At 38.8% G+C, this 19,576-nt stretch overlaps 2 protein-coding genes across 3 annotated transcripts; both read right to left on the bottom strand.

The window, feature by feature from the left end:
• Nucleotides 1-2,760: 2,760 nt before the first annotated feature.
• klhl8 (kelch-like family member 8) lies at nucleotides 2,761-12,262 on the bottom strand. 2 transcript variants are annotated; one of them, XM_015051355.1, is made up of 13 exons: nucleotides 12,157-12,214; nucleotides 11,044-11,079; nucleotides 7,726-7,945; nucleotides 7,568-7,629; nucleotides 6,899-7,064; nucleotides 6,472-6,792; nucleotides 5,644-5,830; nucleotides 5,088-5,231; nucleotides 4,782-4,893; nucleotides 4,528-4,696; nucleotides 4,281-4,440; nucleotides 3,675-3,876; nucleotides 2,761-3,062 (listed from the first exon to the last, which is right to left on the bottom strand). In XM_015051355.1, exons 3-13 carry the CDS (start codon nucleotides 7,921-7,923, stop codon nucleotides 2,939-2,941), a joined length of 1,845 nt encoding a protein of 614 aa, XP_014906841.1. In that variant the 5' UTR covers nucleotides 7,924-7,945; nucleotides 11,044-11,079; nucleotides 12,157-12,214; the 3' UTR covers nucleotides 2,761-2,938. The 2 variants fall into 2 exon arrangements, with proteins under 2 accessions (XP_014906841.1, XP_014906840.1); XM_015051354.1 differs by lacking the exon at nucleotides 11,044-11,079 and having other exon boundaries at nucleotides 12,157-12,262.
• Nucleotides 12,263-12,967: 705 nt separating this feature from the next.
• sdad1 (SDA1 domain containing 1) lies at nucleotides 12,968-18,838 on the bottom strand. The gene is made up of 22 exons (XM_015051353.1): nucleotides 18,610-18,838; nucleotides 18,427-18,531; nucleotides 18,245-18,343; nucleotides 18,019-18,129; nucleotides 17,418-17,489; nucleotides 17,229-17,329; nucleotides 17,089-17,146; nucleotides 16,932-17,006; nucleotides 16,723-16,824; nucleotides 16,408-16,477; nucleotides 16,213-16,316; nucleotides 16,066-16,123; nucleotides 15,932-15,990; nucleotides 15,775-15,851; nucleotides 15,143-15,240; nucleotides 14,966-15,042; nucleotides 14,630-14,753; nucleotides 14,418-14,509; nucleotides 14,146-14,333; nucleotides 13,580-13,664; nucleotides 13,308-13,469; nucleotides 12,968-13,185 (listed from the first exon to the last, which is right to left on the bottom strand). Exons 1-22 carry the CDS (start codon nucleotides 18,697-18,699, stop codon nucleotides 13,138-13,140), a joined length of 2,055 nt encoding a protein of 684 aa, XP_014906839.1. The 5' UTR covers nucleotides 18,700-18,838; the 3' UTR covers nucleotides 12,968-13,137.
• Between the last annotated feature and the right edge of the window lie 738 nt (nucleotides 18,839-19,576).

Raw genomic sequence — 19,576 nt, 5'->3', positions numbered from 1 at the left:
GTTCTCCTCTTTTCAGCGTTTGTCCAGAGTCCAAAGACTGAAAGCAATAAAGCAGAGACGAAAAAACAAGGCAGTGTGCAAAGGCATACTGTCATGACTTCACAAATTAAGGATGGCCTGATTTGAAATTCCAAGAATGGATTTTGTTCTACAAACAAATTCCTTAGAATTCATGAATCAGCAAGAAAGAATAAGAAAAATAACTTAATACGTGAAATAAAACAATTTGTGTTTATTTCTTAATATTCTTCTTTCCTCTGTGTTACTTGATGTTTCATTTACAAATAAACTTACTTTTGAAGAATAATGTACACTTACCTCACCAAAACAGTTCTGCCCACCCTTGTTGCAAATTGATAAAAGCTGACAGAAAGTAACTCGATTAGAGCAACAGATGGTTCTTTCAGAAAATTGCAAATGGAACTTTAAACCTACAGGAAGTAAAATACAGCTAAGTCTTTTTCCTCAAAACTCCCAAGCCTTTGTTGTATGCAAACAAATAATAAAAAAAAAAAAAATTAAAAAAACACATTACATAATGTAATTACAGGATGATTGCAGGAATAAACATAATACTTTTGACAGGATGACCCAAAAGTCCAGAAGCCACCGCATGTCAGACACCAATTAACTTAAACTGCTCTGATCGGCTTCCACCTGTTACTTTTTAACAAGGCTTCATAAAATGCTGCAAAACATTTAAAATGAAAATGTAATTTGTTCTTCTTCATACAACTTCACATGGATGAAGTGCCTAGTAATTTATTAGCGAGGAACTTTTCCGGAAAACACAGGTCTCTAATTTATTTTTCTCCTTTCAGTTTTTGTACAAAGAGACAGCACTCACTGAATGATGTGTCTTTTGTAATTCAAAAGCCTGACAACTATATACAAGCAAGGTCCCGTGGTATAACTTTTGCTGGATACTTAATCGGAGAGCTAATTTAAATTTGCTAACTTCCTGGAACAAACCGTGTACATTTAAAAAAAAAAAAAATTCTCAGTGGGGTTAAGATCACAAAACAGCGAGAAGAGCATCACGGCTCCTCTATAACTTCTAAGAGCCGCTTAACTGAGGGCCAGCCTGTGTATCATTTAAGCCTGTTTCATTTTCAAACCTGTGTGGATTAGAGAAAACTTGCATCAAATGTGTGCACCTAATTCTTAATTTTAAAGTTCATTCAAATTCTTTCATCCACATTGAAAATTTTTAAGTCATGTTTAAGTCCCTGATGAATGTCTGAGAAAATAACCAGAACTATGTTTTTTAATTATTATTATTATTATTATTATTTGTAAAAAAATATATATATCTTATTGGGAAATTTTAGTACATTTTATAGTTTAAAAACAAACAAAAACAAAAAAACACTATGAAATATTCCTGGCATATGGCCAACAACTACTGCAAGTTAGACTGAGAAAAGAAAACTCGGACCCCATTAAATAATATTCAAACAACTTTATTTAATAATTTCATTCCAACACTATGTTCATAAAGCACAATATTGTCAAACACCTCACATTTCACACATTAACATTTAAAAACACAAAACTGGCTTCAAGTTTGCTAGAAAAATGATTGTTAAATTTAACACAAGATTTGTGCAACACTTTGTATTTTTATCTTGTACAAACAGCATATCTGAAAGAGTCATTTGTAGTCCTATTATGAAAATTCTGCCAAAGGTTATAAATATTTGAAATCTTCCATATGGCAGAACTAACAGTTCCATATGCTAACAGAAGTTAGCATATGGCTAAACTGACATACTTGTATGAACATATAACATGAAATTTCCTAATTTGGACAAAAATATATTCAGACCTCACGTCTATTCTAGGAAAATAGAGAACAGCAATGGATTACACAGTTAGGAAATGTTCGATTAAATGTTTATATGTATATTGAAATATAATGGAACCGTTTTCCAGATACAAAACTCGTCTGAACAGCGTACACGTCTAAAACATCAAAAACGATTAGGATTTCTGACAGTCCAGCTATCATCATTCACAAATCTCAAATTTTAAGGGAAATATTGTCGAACTGAAGCGGTGAAACGTATTGCTCTGATCTCTTTACGGCGCCTCTGTCAGCAATGGAGAAGCAATATTAATTCAGCAGATTTCAACTGGATTTGTCAGTGCTTGTTCTGTTTGGCACTTGCAGGAGTGTGAGTCCCCGAGCGTTAAAAGGTCCTGAAAGCGAGGACTGATTTGTTTCTAGGCTTCGCTGACCGGCACTGTTCCTTATCGGATAAGTCAAAGGATAAATGTCGGCTGGTTCAGCTTAAAACTAGAGAGAACGTGAAAAAAATTGAAAATGCTGGGACAAAAACTTGGGAGTGAGAGTAAAGGAAAGCAACTTCACATCCTAACTGATAAAAACGAGCCAGTAAGATACTGATCAGTCACATCGAATCCGGACAAACGGAGCAAATGCAGCAAAGTAGCGGCCGTCTTCTCAGAGAACTTTAAATCCTTTCATACTGGCCCTTGTTGCAGTCTTTATTCTGAATACATTAATCCTCTGGTCAGCAACCAACTCCGTTAATCCTTCCTTTAAATAAGAGCTCAGTAAATAATATCCACTCAAACAAACAAAAAAATAAGTACAAAATACTTCATTAAAGATTGCAAATACCACCAGAAGTTTAGAGACATAAAATTGTCTGTGAAAAAAAAAAAAAATCTATATATATATAGATATATAGATATATGTATATATCTATATCTATATATCTATATATATATATATTTTTTTTTAATTCAAGTCTGTTATTTTTCCCTAATCATCCTCGGATACGGTGTGCTGACCGAACATCGGCCTTCGGTGTGAAGGCGAGTAGTAGCTTCGCTCGCCGTGTGCTTTGTGCTGCGATTGGATCTGACGGTGACGCTGCGGTCGGTCACCTTGTCAAACGCGGGGCGGTCGTCACATGCAGTTGACCACGTTGCTGGAGCCCTGGCCGACGTCCCTGATCTGGCTGACGTGACACAAGCACACGGCCACTCCGGCTCCGGCTCGGCAGTGGGACACGGAGCCCACCAGCTCCCATCTGAAATTAAAATGAAATTTATAGAGCCGGTTAAAAGTCTGCAGCTGAACAAATCCACGTGAGGTCAAAAAAAAAAAAGAATAAAACTCAGAAAACACTTAAGGACAATACGATTCTCAAAATAATTTTGACAATAAAAAAATCACTTTATATACTCAGTAAAATTTCAAAAGGATAATGTCCTGCCCTGTTTTAATGTAAACAGATCATAACTTGACATACTTCGGATTTCACTTGCTTTGCAAACAATTGTCTTCCTGAACCCATCTGTTACATCACATGCTGTGCTTTGAGAGAAGCTGAAACATTTTTTTGACCATCTAAGCAAAGGGCTAAGTTTGTGAAGCACATTGAAATATGTAGCAAGCTAAATTATTAAAAAGCCACCTGATCGGAGAGGAAACACGCCTAAGCCACGCAGTCAACCAAACTGCTCCAAACATTCTGCTTATTGGAGACTTCAGCTGTTAGTGTCGAATCAGACATGTTTTTCACAAATCTTCATCTTACACAAACTTTTGTTGGGGGGAAAAATTAAATAAAAAAAAGAAAAACAGATACTGCAGCATCCAGAACGTCTCTCTGGATGCTGCAGCGATGTTCTCTCCTCACCTGTTCATCCTCGGCTCAAAAGCCTCCACCGTGTTCAGGTAAATGTTCCCGTTGTGCCCCCCGACTGCAAACACTCGGCCCATCACGGTGGCGACCCCGACTCCACCGCGCGGGGTGGTGAGCTCTGCCACGTACTCCCAGCGGTGCATCCGGGGGTCAAAGCGCTCCACGGAGCTCAGGGGGGAGTTGTCGTCAAAGCCACCTTAGAAACGTCACCGGAAAAGATACATTTATTAAAAGATGGTTGCCCTCATGTAGAACGAGTGTGTATATAACATAAACAGTTATGTGCGAAACTGATGTACGAATCTGAGCAAAATAACATTGTAATTAACTTTGCAATCTAACACCATAAATGCTGAAGAAACTCTTCAACTTCAACCTCTGCAATAAAAAAACCCAGCCTGTGAATAAGTGACCAAAACAGCTTTACAAAACATGAACTTTTGTCTCAATTCAAGCCTTTGAAAGCATGTGATGAGTGTGCATCAAAACGGGGGAACTTTCTGTACATCTCAGCTGCATTTCTCAAGACATGCTGTTTACAGCTGCAAGCGACGTTACATAACCCCGACAAGAATCGAAGAGACGCCGTGCTTCTCTCACCGACAACGTAGAGGCAGCCGTTGAGTTTGCTGACGCCATTCCCGGCGCGCCGCTGGCCCATCTCGCACACCTCCGTCCACTTGTTGAGGTGGGGATTGAACCGCTCCACACTGGAAAGTGACGCCACGCCATCATTTCCTCCCACTGCGTACACATAGTTCTACAGAAAATAAACAACGTGCTGAGAATCAAATCATCTAACAAACAGAAAAAATGATTGATTTTTTTTTCTCCCTCGTGCTTTTACCCCCAAAGCCACAGATCCAACTCCTCCTCTGGGCGTGTTCATCGGAGCCACGGCGCTCCAGCTGTCGTTTTCGATGTCGTAACGTTCTACGTCGTTGAAGCAGGAGTTGTCATCGAGACCTCCGATGGCGTATATGGGACCGCCGAGAGCTGCCAGTGCTATTCCCCTCCTGAAAAAAAAAAAGGGAGCGTTTAAGTTAAACAAATGGAAATGAATGAAACGGCGCTCTGGGATGCGTCAGGTTGTGTGTGTACCTTTTGGTATTCATGGAGGCTTTCATCATCCACTTGTTGGTGAGCGGATCAAACATCTCCATATTCCCCAGATGTTCGTTGCCATCATGGCCGCCGACGGCATACACTTTACCTGTGGTAGGAAAGAAACACCCAACATGCAGGAGGAACTTCACAACAAACAGGCAAGAAAGTAACATCAATGGGAGTTCTTCCAATTTGTGACAAATACTTTATCAATACCGAGTTCCGTATTGTATGAGCTACATAATGTTTATCATGTTTTGCTTTATTTTCTGAAACATTGGAACAAGAATCTCTTCTCACCTCCGACAGATATCACACCCACGTGACGGCGTCTGCTGTTCATTTCAGGGCCAAAGAACCAGCTGTTTTTAGTAATGGAGTAGCATTCGATGCTGCGAAATGGGTCTCCAGAACCTCCCCGTCCCCCGACGCAGAACAGAACCCCTAGACAAGGAGACGAATGTCAACAAACAGAAATAACCGATAGTTTTGAGCTTGAAGACGAACACAAAATTTTCGAGTCACATTACGATTATAACCTTTGATGAGCTTTTCAAAATCTACAAAACTCTGATATTCTTAAATAAAATTCAGTCCAACAAATTACCTTCAGAAGCCACCTAAATAATAAGTGACGTTTGAAGGCAATTACAAGCCACACTTTTCAGATTTTATATGCAAAAAAAACCAAAATTTCAAACTGAGAAGAACATTTAATTCATCAAACTTTTAAAGGCGCTATAGGTATGGCCTTGAATTTGTTGCACAGGCATAAAGAAACCCGGTTCGTTTCTCGTGTGTGGCTGTGTCTTTTTAGCCCGGCAGAAATTACTGAGTGTTGCCGTGACAGCGGTACCTGCGGTGTGCCTCCGTGGGACGGTACGGGCAGAATACTCGAAGTCCAGAACCACCTTGTTGCTCAGGTGGAGGTGGTAGTTCCTGGCCTCATCCATCAGGTCACGGCAGTCCAGGTTCCCCTTGATCATCTCCTCTTTTGCCACGGTTCCCGTCAGAAACTCCACGGGCAGCAGCGGGAGCCGCACCTGGACAGAGCAGTGGATCCAACGACTGAGTCAAGAAATGAAACTACATGTAGAGCTGATAAAGATTTTCAAGGTGAATTGTCCTTGACTTCTTGAGGCAAGCTTTGAGATGTTAGTTCTTTTCCTTCCAGTTTAAAATCTAAAGTACTAGAAATCTATCTAAATTTGTGGTAAATATTTCTATAAAGGCTAGATTTTATATATCATTATTATTATTATTAAATAAATACAGTAGGTAGGAGATGTGTAAAATTATTTATTAGCACAGGATGAGGAGGAAGGCAATTTAATGGAATGACGCACAGAATGAACAAAAGTGAACTGGACTAGAAAACAAGACAAAAGGCCAGAAAGAAAAGTGTTGAGACACAAGGACAGAAGGAAACACGATAAGGGAAAGAACGGATAAGAAAGGACACTAGTAAGCCAAAAAAAAAAAATTTAAAGATGACTGAATAGAATGAAGAGCAGACAACATCTAGACATGCGAAATAAAGTCTAAAATCATTTAATTCATTCCTTTTCCATACAAATTGAGAAAATTAAACTAAATTCTTTACTGTCCTGCCTTTATTAGTAACTGTAGTCAAGATAAACATTTTCCGTCATAAAAACACCACTAAAATCTTCCGTCCTCTAACCTGAGACATGATCTGGTCCAGCCAGGCTTCATGGTGCTGTGGGTTCGCTTTCAGCCACTTCACAGCTGCGTTGTACACTTGTGTCTCTGAGTGGATGTTGAGGTCACAAGAGGACAAGAGCGTGCGCAGGTGTTGGGGCGACACGCATGTGAAATCCTCACACTCCACCACCTCGGTGAAGTGCTCGCAGGCGTAGCGGTCAGCCATGTCCATCAGGTCCACTCGGTTGTGGCTCTCTGCGAAGGTTCGCACTGCCAGGCAGTTGGTGGGGTGGAAGTGGGCCTTCATGTACTCACAGCAAGCTCTGGCAACCAACTCAACCTGACACAGACGAGCAGAGAAGGGCATTCACGCATTGTGGCATGAAATTCAAAATCATACATTCGGTTAAACTCAAGAGCTTACTGAGAGGGAGTTCTCCGCTTACCTGTAGGATGCAGGCGGCATAAAGCAGCGGCTGAACGTTGTCGACGGTCAAAGTCAGTTTGGAGGAGTAGGCGAAGTGCACCAGGTCCTGGATGGCATCTCCATCAAAGTCTTTAATCTCTATAAGCTCCTGTTTGGCTTCAGACATGTCTGATAGGAACATTGCCCTGAGGAGAGAAACAAAGCCCTAAAACTTTGATATGCGAGATGTGGGAAAAAAAAAAAAAAAAAGCAACTAATCTGTGACCAAAATGGTTCATTTTGTGGTGTAATTTTATTACCTAAAATTAAAAAAAAGAAACTCCTCTCAACAACAAAAAAAAAGAAAGTTGCAACTGCTATTTCGCACGTTGTTCATAAGTAGCCAGCTAGTATTGCTTATTTACCGTCATGATACCACAAGGTGGAACAGTGACTCAACAGGTTGAAAATACAGAGATAAAACAACAGCAGCAACTGATTTCAGGTGCCATGTTCAACCAAAAACATCAAACCGACCCATAAATTTGTACTCATTAAAAACTACCACTTATTGTGGCACACGTGGTATCGTCATAACGGACCAGGCTCGTTGTTTCCACGTGAAAACTGAAATGCTGACAGATGTTTCAAACAAATAGAAAAGCAGCCAAAGGATATCTTGTGTATGTAAGACAAAAACTAAACCTACCGAAAGTAGGGGATAACACAAGCTAGAACTAACTTGTGACACGGTATCAACCTACTGCCAACCTATAAAAAGGAGAAAACACAGAATACATGACACAGAAAAACATGGCGCATTTCATTTAATGCTGGCGAGAAAACAGAGGACATGTCCCTGTCTACCTTCAGCGTGACGTCACACAGCTCGCCGACTTCGTAGAAATGCCTGAGAGAGTTATGGAAATCCTTCCAGGCTTCGTGAGCCTCAAACACAAATGATCCGTCCGCCTCACATTCTGACTTTGGCGCCTTGTTTCCTGGACGTTTCTCCTTGGACTTCTGCTGTTTGGCATGCTCTGGCACCACATCCCCCGGTGCCATGGTGGGCTACAGGAAATGACACCTGCGAAGGTGAAGAGAGACAAACATCATAAACCGCTCGAATAAAGAGATCCTGGCATGAGAAAGCAGGCGAGTGGGAAACTTCAACTGGACGGACCTTAGAGTCTGCGTTTAAAGAGGACTGTTATGATCAAAGCTGCCCAGAGATTTATAAAGAAATAAGAAAAAAAAAATAAAATAAGAAAAAACTCACACCATTACAACAGGGATGTCCAATTCTCAAGAAATTACCCTGCTTCCTTTCTCCAACACATCTGAAATCTCTCTTCCACAGAGGCCTGGTAACAAGCCAGTAATGCATCTAAAAGTTGGAGCATAGTAGATCTTGAGGACCAGACTGGGACATCTCTACTTAGCATCAATGTTACCACAGCCCTTTTTTCTCCAACACTGACCATCTAGCAACCTTCTGCTGCATTTCCCCACAAATACAGAAGAGGTCAGGTTGAGGAATTCCCATAATAATGAGAACCAACTAAATATTTCAGCTTGGCAGCTGAAGGATATGGATAGGAGTAATATTTGTCACCTCACAATCTGAATAAAGTGAGCGCTATATTTTGAACAGGCTTTCTTTGCTGATACAAGTATTAAATTTCATTGCAGTCATCAAAACATCCTAAATGTGACTAAAGTTTTTATAACTGCACCTTGAAGAGGTCAATAACATATTGTAAACTTATGTGCAACTGAAACTGGGTTATAGTGTGATGCCCTGTGGTAAAGGCAAAGCAACAAAAAAAAAAGTGATTACAGTAGTTGTTTGTTTTGCAACAAAAGATTACGTAAAAATCTTACCTGCTGATAAATCCGATGAAAACACTATTTAGCCTTTAGCCAAAACCATTTAAGACTTGTTCGTCATTGAGAGTCAGAGAATAAAACACAATGTGGAAACTTCACCCACACCTCATGGCAGCTGTACTGTATCTTTTAAGCTTTAGACGCCTGACTCTGAATAGGCTCAGTGTACCACCCCTCATCACTAGTCCTCTCAGCTATGAGAGCAGAAAACATCAAGACCCATCAAACAAACTGAGGATCAAAAGACTTCCATCAACTCTGTTTCACTTTGTAGTTCCTCGACATGTTGAGGCATTAAGTTACATCTGCATCTACTTTTCAGCCTCACAGGTAACCAAAAGACTCCTGCTGTGCGAACAAAAATAATAATTCATGTTGTACATATGCTCAAATTTATTCAAAAATTCAACATCCACTTTTAAAATCTGCCTAATTATGTATAAAACACCAAGAGGAGACTTGGAAATGCAAAATGGAGGAAAGGATGGAGAGACAGGAATGGAATGATGAAGAGTTTACATTAAGAGATGGAAAGACACACTGGCAGATGTTTGGATGAATATAGCACTCCTATTCCATCTACAATTTTAAATCCACAAAAGGGCTTATTTTCTAAAAATGTAATATTTATCCTGGATGATGAAAAATATTTGGATAAAGAATCCAAATATTTTTCCATTCCATGTTTTCTTTTTACATGTCAATCCAGACTTATGGAAATGCTAAAATTGATTTTCATACTTTTTCCAGCTACAAGTATTTCTGTTTTTGACAAGGATGAGTCATATTTTTCACATCTTTTCAATAACTTGTGACACAAATAACATTCATAAAATGGATAAAATTTTACCCATTTTAAAACAAACCTATCTGTTTACAGACTGTGTGCTCTACACTTTCCTCTAAATAGTATGCTAGAAGTATCAGATGTCCTACATTGGACATATTCTTTCTTTCAAGTTTATTTGATAGGGACAGACACACATTGACATAGACAAACTGAATAAAACAGCAGTCCCATGTTTGCATCATGGTGCAATAGCAACAGCTAATTCGCAGCACTTGTCCCTAGATGGGCTTTTAAAAAGTAACTCTACAAATTGAAGTGATAATCAGTTAAAATATCACAACATAATATATACAAACAGCGAAATGTAAAACATCAAAAATGGGTGCATGTCTGTTTTTGACATAACCAGAGTTTTGTTTGATTTTTGAACGTTCTAAAACTGGTTACAGACTTTAAATAAACAGGAAGTGAGTTCCAAGTTGTAGATCCTCTCACAGACAGAGCACTTTGAGCAAAGGTGGTTCTTCGAAAGGGAACCTTACAATTTCCATCCAAAGCTGCTCTGGTAGATCTCCTGTTGCCCTGCAGTCTACATACAATCGTTTAATAGTGTTGGTGCAAGTCCATTTAAACACTTAAAAATCAATTTTAAAACATTATAATTTAGAAAATTTGTAAAATCCAAAATGCCAAATTTAACCAAAATGTGACAGTGGTGGAATCTAATCGGCTTTTGATATAAAACCTTTAAGGCCCGATTATACAGACTTGCTAGTGGTTTGAGTATAGTTTGATTAGTCTGAGACCAGACAGTAGGTAGGTAAAATGTGAGAGGATGAGTGAATTTAAAAATATCTCTGCACAGTGAAGTGTCAAACAATGTCTAATAATTTTAAAATAATTTATATTCGATCTAACAGTTTTGCAGATTTTATCAACATGGCTCCTAAAATTTAACTGAGCATCCAGAATTATTCCTAAATATTTCTCTTGTGATACTTGTTCAATAGGGTCCCCATTGATCTGAATATTCAAGGACTGTAATGATGTTTTCTTAATTGAAAAACAAATACACTTTGTTTTCGTTGTATTGAGAGTTAAGCAAGAATCCTTTAGCCATGTTGATAATATCTGCAGACTGTTCTGAATGTATAAACAACGGTGTCATCAGCATACATTTGCAGATTGACTTCAGGACAAATTTCAGGAAGACTATTAACATATAAACTGAAAAGGACCGGACCTAAGATGGTTCCTTGTGGAATCCCTGTTACAATTTTACAGAAGACAGATTTGCTGTTATTAATGACAACACATTGTTCACGATCTTCCAAATATGATTTAAACCAAGACAATGACCGTTCTGAGAAATTAAATGATGAAAGCCTTGAGATCAGTAAATTGTGATTCACCGGATCAAAGGCCTTTTTCAAATCAAGAAAAACTGCACCAGTAATTTGTCCCTTGTCAAGTGATTGTTTAACCTTTTCAAGCAACAAACTTACAGCGGTCTCTGTAGAATGTTGACGTCTGAAACCAAACTGAAGCGGATGCAGAAGATCATTACTTTCTAAATGCAGTATTAGTTGTTCCAAAATAATTTTCTCCAGCACTTTTGACATGACCGGAACCAGACTTATTGGCCTGTAGTTGCTGATTTCATGTCGACTTTCTGATTTAAAAATCGGTTTCACCAAAGATTTTTTCCATGCATCGGGAAATTGCCCTGTTCTAATGGAAATGTTAACTATTTGAGTTAAAGGTTCTACTAAAATGTTACTATATTTCTTTAAAAACATAGCGTCTAAATTATACATATCCTTTGCGTGAGAGTTACTTAAACTATCAATGGCATTTTGAACATCAGAGTAATGAATTTCCTTAATCTCAAAGAAATCAGAACAGTTTTTGGTCGGTTTTGTACCGTGTGTTTCCATTGGAGCTGGCAGAAACTTTGATGCCAAGTCCTTAACTGAAGAGAGGAAATAATCATTAAACATTGTCGCTAGCTTAGCAGGATCAGTTATAGTTTTTCCTTCTATTGCAAGTTCATATTTATGTTTAGTGTGTGCATTGGGATTCAGCAAACTGTTTAGTTTCATTTATTCAATGCTGTGATAAATGTTAAGAATCAATATGATTAAAAAGATCCTTAGCATATCTGACCCCGACTGTCATTCAAGACTCATGGGGGGAAAAAATACATCATATATTATACAAAGGTACTGCAGCTATATAAAGGGTTTGTTAAGACAGGGCACGAAAGCTAAAATTAAATCACAGCTTAAACTGCACGTCACAGATTGTCATGTATGGTTATAAACTAGTTTCCACATAGTTTACAGCCCTATTTCTAGACCATTAGCTTTCGTAATTCTTCGTCAACTGATCAAATTAATCGCTTCGACGATCATTAACGTGATAAATTAAGCTAGCTAGGCTAACGGTATGTTGACACTTAGCTTGTTTGCTAACAGCAACGGCATGACAGCTAGCTTGGCAGGGAACGGCGAGGATTTAACCATGGACTTATCAAAAAACTCATAGAACAATGATAGAAATTACAGTAAATTGTTCTAAAAAAGTTAAGTTATATCTAACATATATAAATTAGATACCTCATATCGCAGAACGATTTAAAATGCCGGCTTCTTTGAGTGGAACGTTTGGCACGGCTGTTATGACCGCAAGTGCTTCATGGGTATTGTAGTTCAGAAAATGACATCTGTAGCAGACTAGACATTTACCCAGACTCAGATTTATGAAGGCTACTGTATTTTCTCAGATTTCCCTGTCCTCCCCCGATTTCACAAAAAGGCTTAACAAGACAATTAGTATAGTAAAAATAATCATTTGAAATTTTATTGAAGGCATTTTATTTTAACTCATTGAATTTTATTGGACCATGAATATCTCCAAATCCCAAAGTAATTTGTCATTGTTAAGTTTCTCTCTGAAATATAAAACAAAATTGGTATCACTGAGAAATCAGTGGATAAAACAATGCTAAATTCAACTTTGAACCAGAGTACCAGTTATATTCTGTCAGTAGTTCATCCTGACATTTAAATAACTCAGTCTGCCTAACAGGACTTCCTGTACAGAGCACTAAGACCCAAAGTTAAAATGTAATTACATACATAGTTGACTTGTGCAATAAAGTCTCATAAAATTACACATTAACATTTTTGCACCTTGGCATAAGTCTTTACAGTATATCTGAGTTGTGTCTGCAAATTCCTGCAAGCAATTGTAAAAATGAGGAAACCTGAAACGAGGTCACGAAACTAACCTGACTTACACTCGCATGAAAAGGAGGAAACTGAAGGAAGCAACAATCATTACTGTTTCTGTACATGTAACATCTTTGCAAAAACTTTTTCTTTATAATTACAATTTGGGATGTTCAAAAAATTAAGTCACAAAACATCAACAGCAATTTGGTTATTTATTTCAAAAGAGTGTAAGATAATGTACATTTGCACACAAATACATGAAAATAGAAAGTTAACATGCCATTTAACGGATATTATTTGACCCAGTCGAAGGTACATTTCTGTGATGGCCGTCGGAGCCAGCATGAGCGCCTCCTGCTTGTCCTACTTGTACTGCTTCTTCTTCTTCAGGAGGGCGGCCTGAAGCGCGAGCTGGATGAAAAAAAAAAAATAATAATAATTGCAATTCCAAAAGTCAAAATATTTCTCTCCTTCCAGCCAAAACAGGTGATTTAGCCATAGTGAAATAAAAAATTATATATATTTTGAGCTACCTGTTTCTCTCTGAAGGAGCGTTTGCCTTTTGTTCTGACGTTCTGACTGTGTCTCATCATCATGAAGTTCTTCTTCCTCCTCTTTTCCTTGTTGCTGGTGCTGGCATGCGGGTTCAGCTTGGTCCGCTTCTTCATAAATTCCTTTCGATCCGTTCGTCCGGCCTAGACAGCAAACGTACCTTTAGTGGTCATCGATAACTGCTTATTGAATCCGGAGTAATCCAGTTACTCCGGATTCGGTGTAAAATTTGAAAGCAGGCGTAAGACGTTACCATGGCTGTTGCAAGTCGGGTTTCTTTGTCTGATTTTGGTTTTTTGTGCAGTTTCTCGATGTGTCTCAGCGTCAGCAGCTCCCCTCTGAAATGTTGACGAAAAAGAGAAAAAAAAAATATTTCAATATTTTTGCTCTGTTGTTTTCTGAGCTGCAAAAAGAAACAAAAAAACAAAAAAAAACAAAGCTAGGTTAGTAAATCCACATGTTAACAGCAAACAGATGATAAACTCTAAAATAATATTTTTTTCTTCAATACGTAAAATCAAGATCATTTTATAGATTATTATAAAACCCTGCTTTACAGTAATGGTTTTCTCACAGTGTGAATATAAAATCCTAATATATATATAAAAAAAAAAAAAACAAAACGGATCAAGACTCAAAGTAAGAAGGTTAGACAGAACTCTGTTGAATGCTGTTTTTTTCTTTGTATATTATTGAGATTCTTGAACAGAACTAGGTTAAAATCTGTTATCAGAAGGTCAAAAAACAAAAACGATTTTAAGTCAGATACAAAATTTTAAAAGGCAGAACTTAAATATTGTTCTGCTTTGTGTTACTCACTTATCCTCTTCATTGTCACTGTCTGCCATTTTCCTCTTCTGACCCTTCCCTGGAGCAGCGTTGACCTCCTTTGCCATTTGGGCCAGGCGGATTTTCTTGAAGTCGTCCTGAGTGAGGAGCCGGCTGCCGCTGACCGCCGCTGCCTTCACTTTTCTCTCTTCAGCCGGAATACTCTGGAGTTTCTCAGCCTTGGAGAAATGTCGGAAGTGCTTAAAATGAATTCAAATCGCCAGGTTTCTGCAGCCTGACTGGTTGTGTGTCCCACTTCTCACCACTTCTCCTGCGTCTTCATCAGATGAGTGGTGAACGTCAACCCACTCTCCGTCCTCGTCGTCGTCACTGATGCTAGCGCTCTCCCAACCATCTGATGAATTGTAGGGAACAACATCGCCGGTAAAATCAAAAATCTCTCAAGCGTGTGCAGGACAACACTGGATGCCATTTCTATATTAACCACTAGTTCCTGAGTGCAACAGCAGCTGACCTTCCTCTTCCTCTTTGTTTTCCTCCTCCACCTCCAGGACCTCAGCTCCGGGAATGTAGTCTTTAGCCTCAAGCTCTCCATAGTCTTTTATTTTGGCCTCTGTGGAGGCTTCTGTTGGCCTCCCCTACACAACAGATTTGATTTTGTTATAGATACTCAACTTATTTTTAGGGCTAAGAGCTGAAAAAGCAGCAATGGAACAAGTTTTCCAACTTATTTTTTTTTTTAGCATGCATTATAAATTCAATGTGATGTTGTGTTGTCCCTCTTGTTCCTTACTGAGTACACTGTATTGGGCTAATGAGCGTCAGGGTTTGACACACTTAATGAGCTCACCCTGTCCTTTTTGTGCAGCAACTGTGGATTGAGATTTCTGAACAGTTGAATCAATCCTCTGGCAGACATCATTACATCTGAAAATGCAGCATAAGACAGTGTGAATAGAATAGGAAATTGTATTAAAAAAAACAAAACAAAACAATTTCATAAATAAATAGAAGAAAATCTGCTCACTCTTGTCCTTGTGGGTCTTGTACTGAGCCAAGTCCTGCAGCAGATCCTCATTGATGGCGAGAGGGCAGCGGCCTGCCACCTCTCTGATGGCGTTGATGCTAAAAAGTGCAAATATGATCCATCTCTCAAATGTGTCAATAAGCTTGGTGCATTACTGTGTGCATCCTTAAATTAAAACTATGGCAAAGCATATCAGAGATGACTGACATCGCTAAGACCTCATTGGTTGCTTCTAGACAGCACTGGGAGAACTGGGAGAAGGCAGAGGACTTAATCTTTTCACAGATTATCTGTCTCATATGTAAAAAAAAAAAAAAATATATATATATATATATATATATATATATATATATATATATATATATATATATAACATACATACTTTTACTTTAAGGGGTGCATACTTAAAGCTAAAACCAAACAACTAAAATTATTTTTCCCTTTAGGATTAGTTATGACTTAGCTAACTGTTCAGGAAATACGTAAATATAAATATGGAGGAAATTAGACTAAACATCGTCTAATTTTATTTATTCATTTTATTTTTTGCATCACAAAAACCTAACAGTTTAACAGAGTTGTCCACAAAGAGGTGAAAAAGGACATTATTTGAGCATTTATTAACTTCTTACCCGACAGTCATGACCTCCCCAGAGTTCCTGTCTGTCACAAAGTTGTTGGCGATAGTCATGATCATAGGCTCAATGACCTGCAGGAAGCAGCACACACAAACAATCTCACACCCTGATGTGTAATCTTTGTAAATCGCAGCGTGAGATTAGGACGTACCTCAGGTGGAACCAGCTGGTGCGAAGCCTGGGCAGCACACAGCAGAATCTTTGTAACCTCTGCAGAGACCGCAGCGCACCGTTACGAAAAATCCCCGAAAAACGAAGCGCAGCTTGACACCGAGCGACACTTACCCCTCTGATGCGGCTGCAGAAACCTCTGGATGAAGGGGTAGAAATTGAAGAGGAAGAGCTGCAGAAGCCAAACAGCAAAAGTGATTACACTGATATTTGTCATTTCATAAGATGTCGGAGACGCGCTGAATCGAAAACGAAACCGACCTCATGGATTCCGACCAGACGAGAGATGAGCTCCATCATCATAATCTTCACCTCAAAGCGCTCCTTGGAGCTTTCCAGCTGCTTCAAGAGCTTCTCTGAGAAATCTTGATCAAAAGATTGACTTGATGGTTAGCCGCTCGGTAAACTAGAACGCCAATCAGTGCATAAGAGTGCAGAGACAGTAGGCGAGCGTACCTTGAGGATCGTGAATGAGGTGGATCGCCGAAAAATTGAAGACTTCGGGCTTCTTCTTTTTCTTATGTTTCTGCAGGGACATAAAAAATGACACCAAATTAACAGTCAAACGGCAACAACATGTGTAAATGAAACGCATGTTTGTGGTCAGGATTAAATTAGGACACCCCTGTGTTTATTCCAACTTAAAATGGAAGCACTCATAGTTGCATAGTACACGAGGTGCACATCAATGCTGAGTATTTTGAATGAGGATTGTCCCGACTGAAGAGCACAGATATAATACGTGCTTCTGTGTTTTCACGACACTGCTACCTTGAGGACTTTCATCGCTTTTTCCAGCTTCTTCTTGTTTTTGGTGTTTTTTTTGCCTGTCGAGTATTTCACCATCAGGTCTCTTGCAGATGTACCTTCGTTCTAAAAAAAAAAAAAAAAAAAAAAAAAAGATTTTTTTTTTTTTTTTACTTTGAGGCTTCAGAGACGGTCTCACCTGCACAGGTGACCACCTCGTGCGTCAAACTTGCCTCGGATTCCGAATCGCTCTCGTTTTTTTCATCTTCGTCTTTGCCCAGGAAGAACTTTAGGCCTCCGACAATAATCTAGCGGAGAGGCACGTCATGTTTATTTATTTCTCGGTACAGATTGTGAAATGTATTCCTTGCCCCTAAATGAAAAGCCTACCTTTGTCACCTTGGAGAAGCATGCCGTTGTAATGACGTTAACCGTTTTGGCATCATTCCTGAGTAGGAATACAATCAGGTTATGAGACACAGCAATTCACAAGGAACGTCCGGGTTTCACGGATCTTATATGAAACCCACCATATGTTCCTCTTGTAAAGCTCAGCCATGACGTCTAAGGAGATCTTGGCCGCTATGGGGTTACTGTCTCTCAGCATTGTGTACATAAAGTTCTGCAGGGTCTGTAATGAAGCACAATACAACAGGGATGATCACTTTAAGCTGGATGATCAGAGAAAATTGACACAGACTCAGATACACTCAACTTACCGTGTTGATCTTGTTGTTTTTGTGCTTCGCGTTGATGTTTTTGATATCTGTCACGATGTGTGTGTAAAGAGTCTGAGGATAAAAAAAATATATATACATTTCCATTTCACACATATGCATTACTCATGTTAGTCTGAGGGGTGGGCATCTATCGCATCGTTTATCATTTATGGTGGTACATTTTTTTAAACGTAAGATTTATTTTTTTCCATTGTAGGGGTTGTTATTTTTACATTTCTTCCCCACTGTTTATTTAATGGGAGTATTAAAAAAAAAATCAATGAATTTGAATGATTAAAAAATCACTGCTATCCTAAAGAAGCATATTACAAATGGGTATGTTTTTCAAGAGTAGTATTTGTGTTTGTGGGGCTGTAAGCACTACGCCATGCAGTCACAGCCATACAGTTCCCTAAAAAAAGAAGTAATATATAGCTATCACTGTTACTTTTATTGTTATTACAACTGTACCACAATAGGATGGCTATAACTTTATGGCCATATTGCCCACTCCTGGTTGGTCTACCACATAAACAACATCGTCGCAGTAATGAAAAACGTGAAGAGCTTTGACGGGTGTGTTGATATTTTCCATGCTGACCTTCCTGAGAAGTTTATCATGACACCGCAGCAGCTCAAAGAAGAGCTCCAGGAGGATTGTGGGGTCGATCAGATCCTTATTCCGCAGAAGAATCAGCGCCTTGCAGAAAGTCTGACAAGAGCAAAAGGACGCCATCAACAACAAGTTAAAATCTTTGTACATCTTAAAATCCCATGATGCTGCACATCATGTTTTTATTATTATTATTTTTTTAAAGGCCTCTCACCATTCGCAGTTCTGGCTCTATGATGGTGTGGTAGCTCCTTAATAACTCAGACAGGTCCCGAGGGAATGTGGACAGCTGCTGCGTGTAGCAGTGAGCCACCTGAAGGGCAGGGAGACATTTCAACACATTTCTACCCACTCTCTGCTGTCCACGTTGTCTCACAGTGAATGCTGCTGGGATACCTGAGACAGGAACATGACCAGCTCCGCCAGGTCCTTGTTGGCTTTGTCAGGCTGCAGCCTGAAGATCTCCACATTGGACTGATAATGGCGGTGCTGCTGGAGAAACTGGAGCAGAAGAGAAGCATTAAAAGCGATCACCACACAACTTTAACCCATGGTGGTGTGCTTTCTCCCAGCACCTACCTCATCGACATACGACTGCGGGTCTCTCTTTATGAGATTCTGAAGTTGCGGCAGGTTGTTGGGTAATTTGTTGCTTTGCCTCCCCGGCATGACCACAGATTGTTCAAACCAAGACGTGTCAAAAATTAAGGGGGGGAAAAAAACTATTTTTATGCGGCAAGCGTGGCCAATGTGTACGCTGCCATTACATACAAAACACGGGGGCCGACGTCACGTCCGTTTACGCCCTCGTCATTTCCCCTTCCCGTTTATTGGACAGATTATTGACAACACGTTATATCATATAACCGAAAATACGTTCCTCGAAACTTTTTTATATCAATAGTGAGATTATTTCTAGTCAAACTAACTGTGTTGCTATGGAGATGATAATGAGATAATGGAGAAGATAATGAAATAATGGCCCGTGTTTCAAAAAATAATCGGACAGTAGTGATTCTTTTTTTTCCCCAGTGTGTCATATTTTAGAGAACCTATTTAGAACAATCAGATTTCAATATATCGTTCAAATTGACAGTGTTGCAACCTTGAGATTGTTGCTGCCTGTTCTGTGTTTTGAGTGTGTTGAAAGTGAAGTCCCAAATCCCTGTTTTAAATGTTTTACATGGAGTTATTTACTTATTTTCATAAGTAAATAAAGTTCCTTTATAGTGAATGTTGTACAAAAATTTTATTGACTCCAGTTAGTCTAACTATCAACATTATACATTCTTCCTGATGGATTTTGATCCATAAATTAGCCTGTGCATAATCTATGGATAATCCATATATTATTTTAGTGTGATTGTTGTTGTTTTTCCTTAGTCTAATTAGGAAAAGCAGGAGCCTGGATTTCTACTTTAAGCTATTATATTACAAATTCACTTGCCCAAATTTGATGGATTTACATACAAAATTAAACATATCTGTAAACATTTCAATGAAACCATTTTTTTTCTTATGTTAATTAAAAAGTTTTACAAAGTAG

This window comes from Poecilia latipinna, unplaced genomic scaffold, assembly GCF_001443285.1.
Source record: "Poecilia latipinna isolate Pla-1442-1.1 unplaced genomic scaffold, P_latipinna-1.0 Scaffold1041, whole genome shotgun sequence".
Classification (NCBI taxonomy): Eukaryota; Metazoa; Chordata; class Actinopteri; order Cyprinodontiformes; family Poeciliidae; genus Poecilia; species Poecilia latipinna.
The sequence above is the reverse complement of the archived record's forward strand: the minus strand, read 5'-3'. Positions and strand labels throughout refer to the sequence as shown.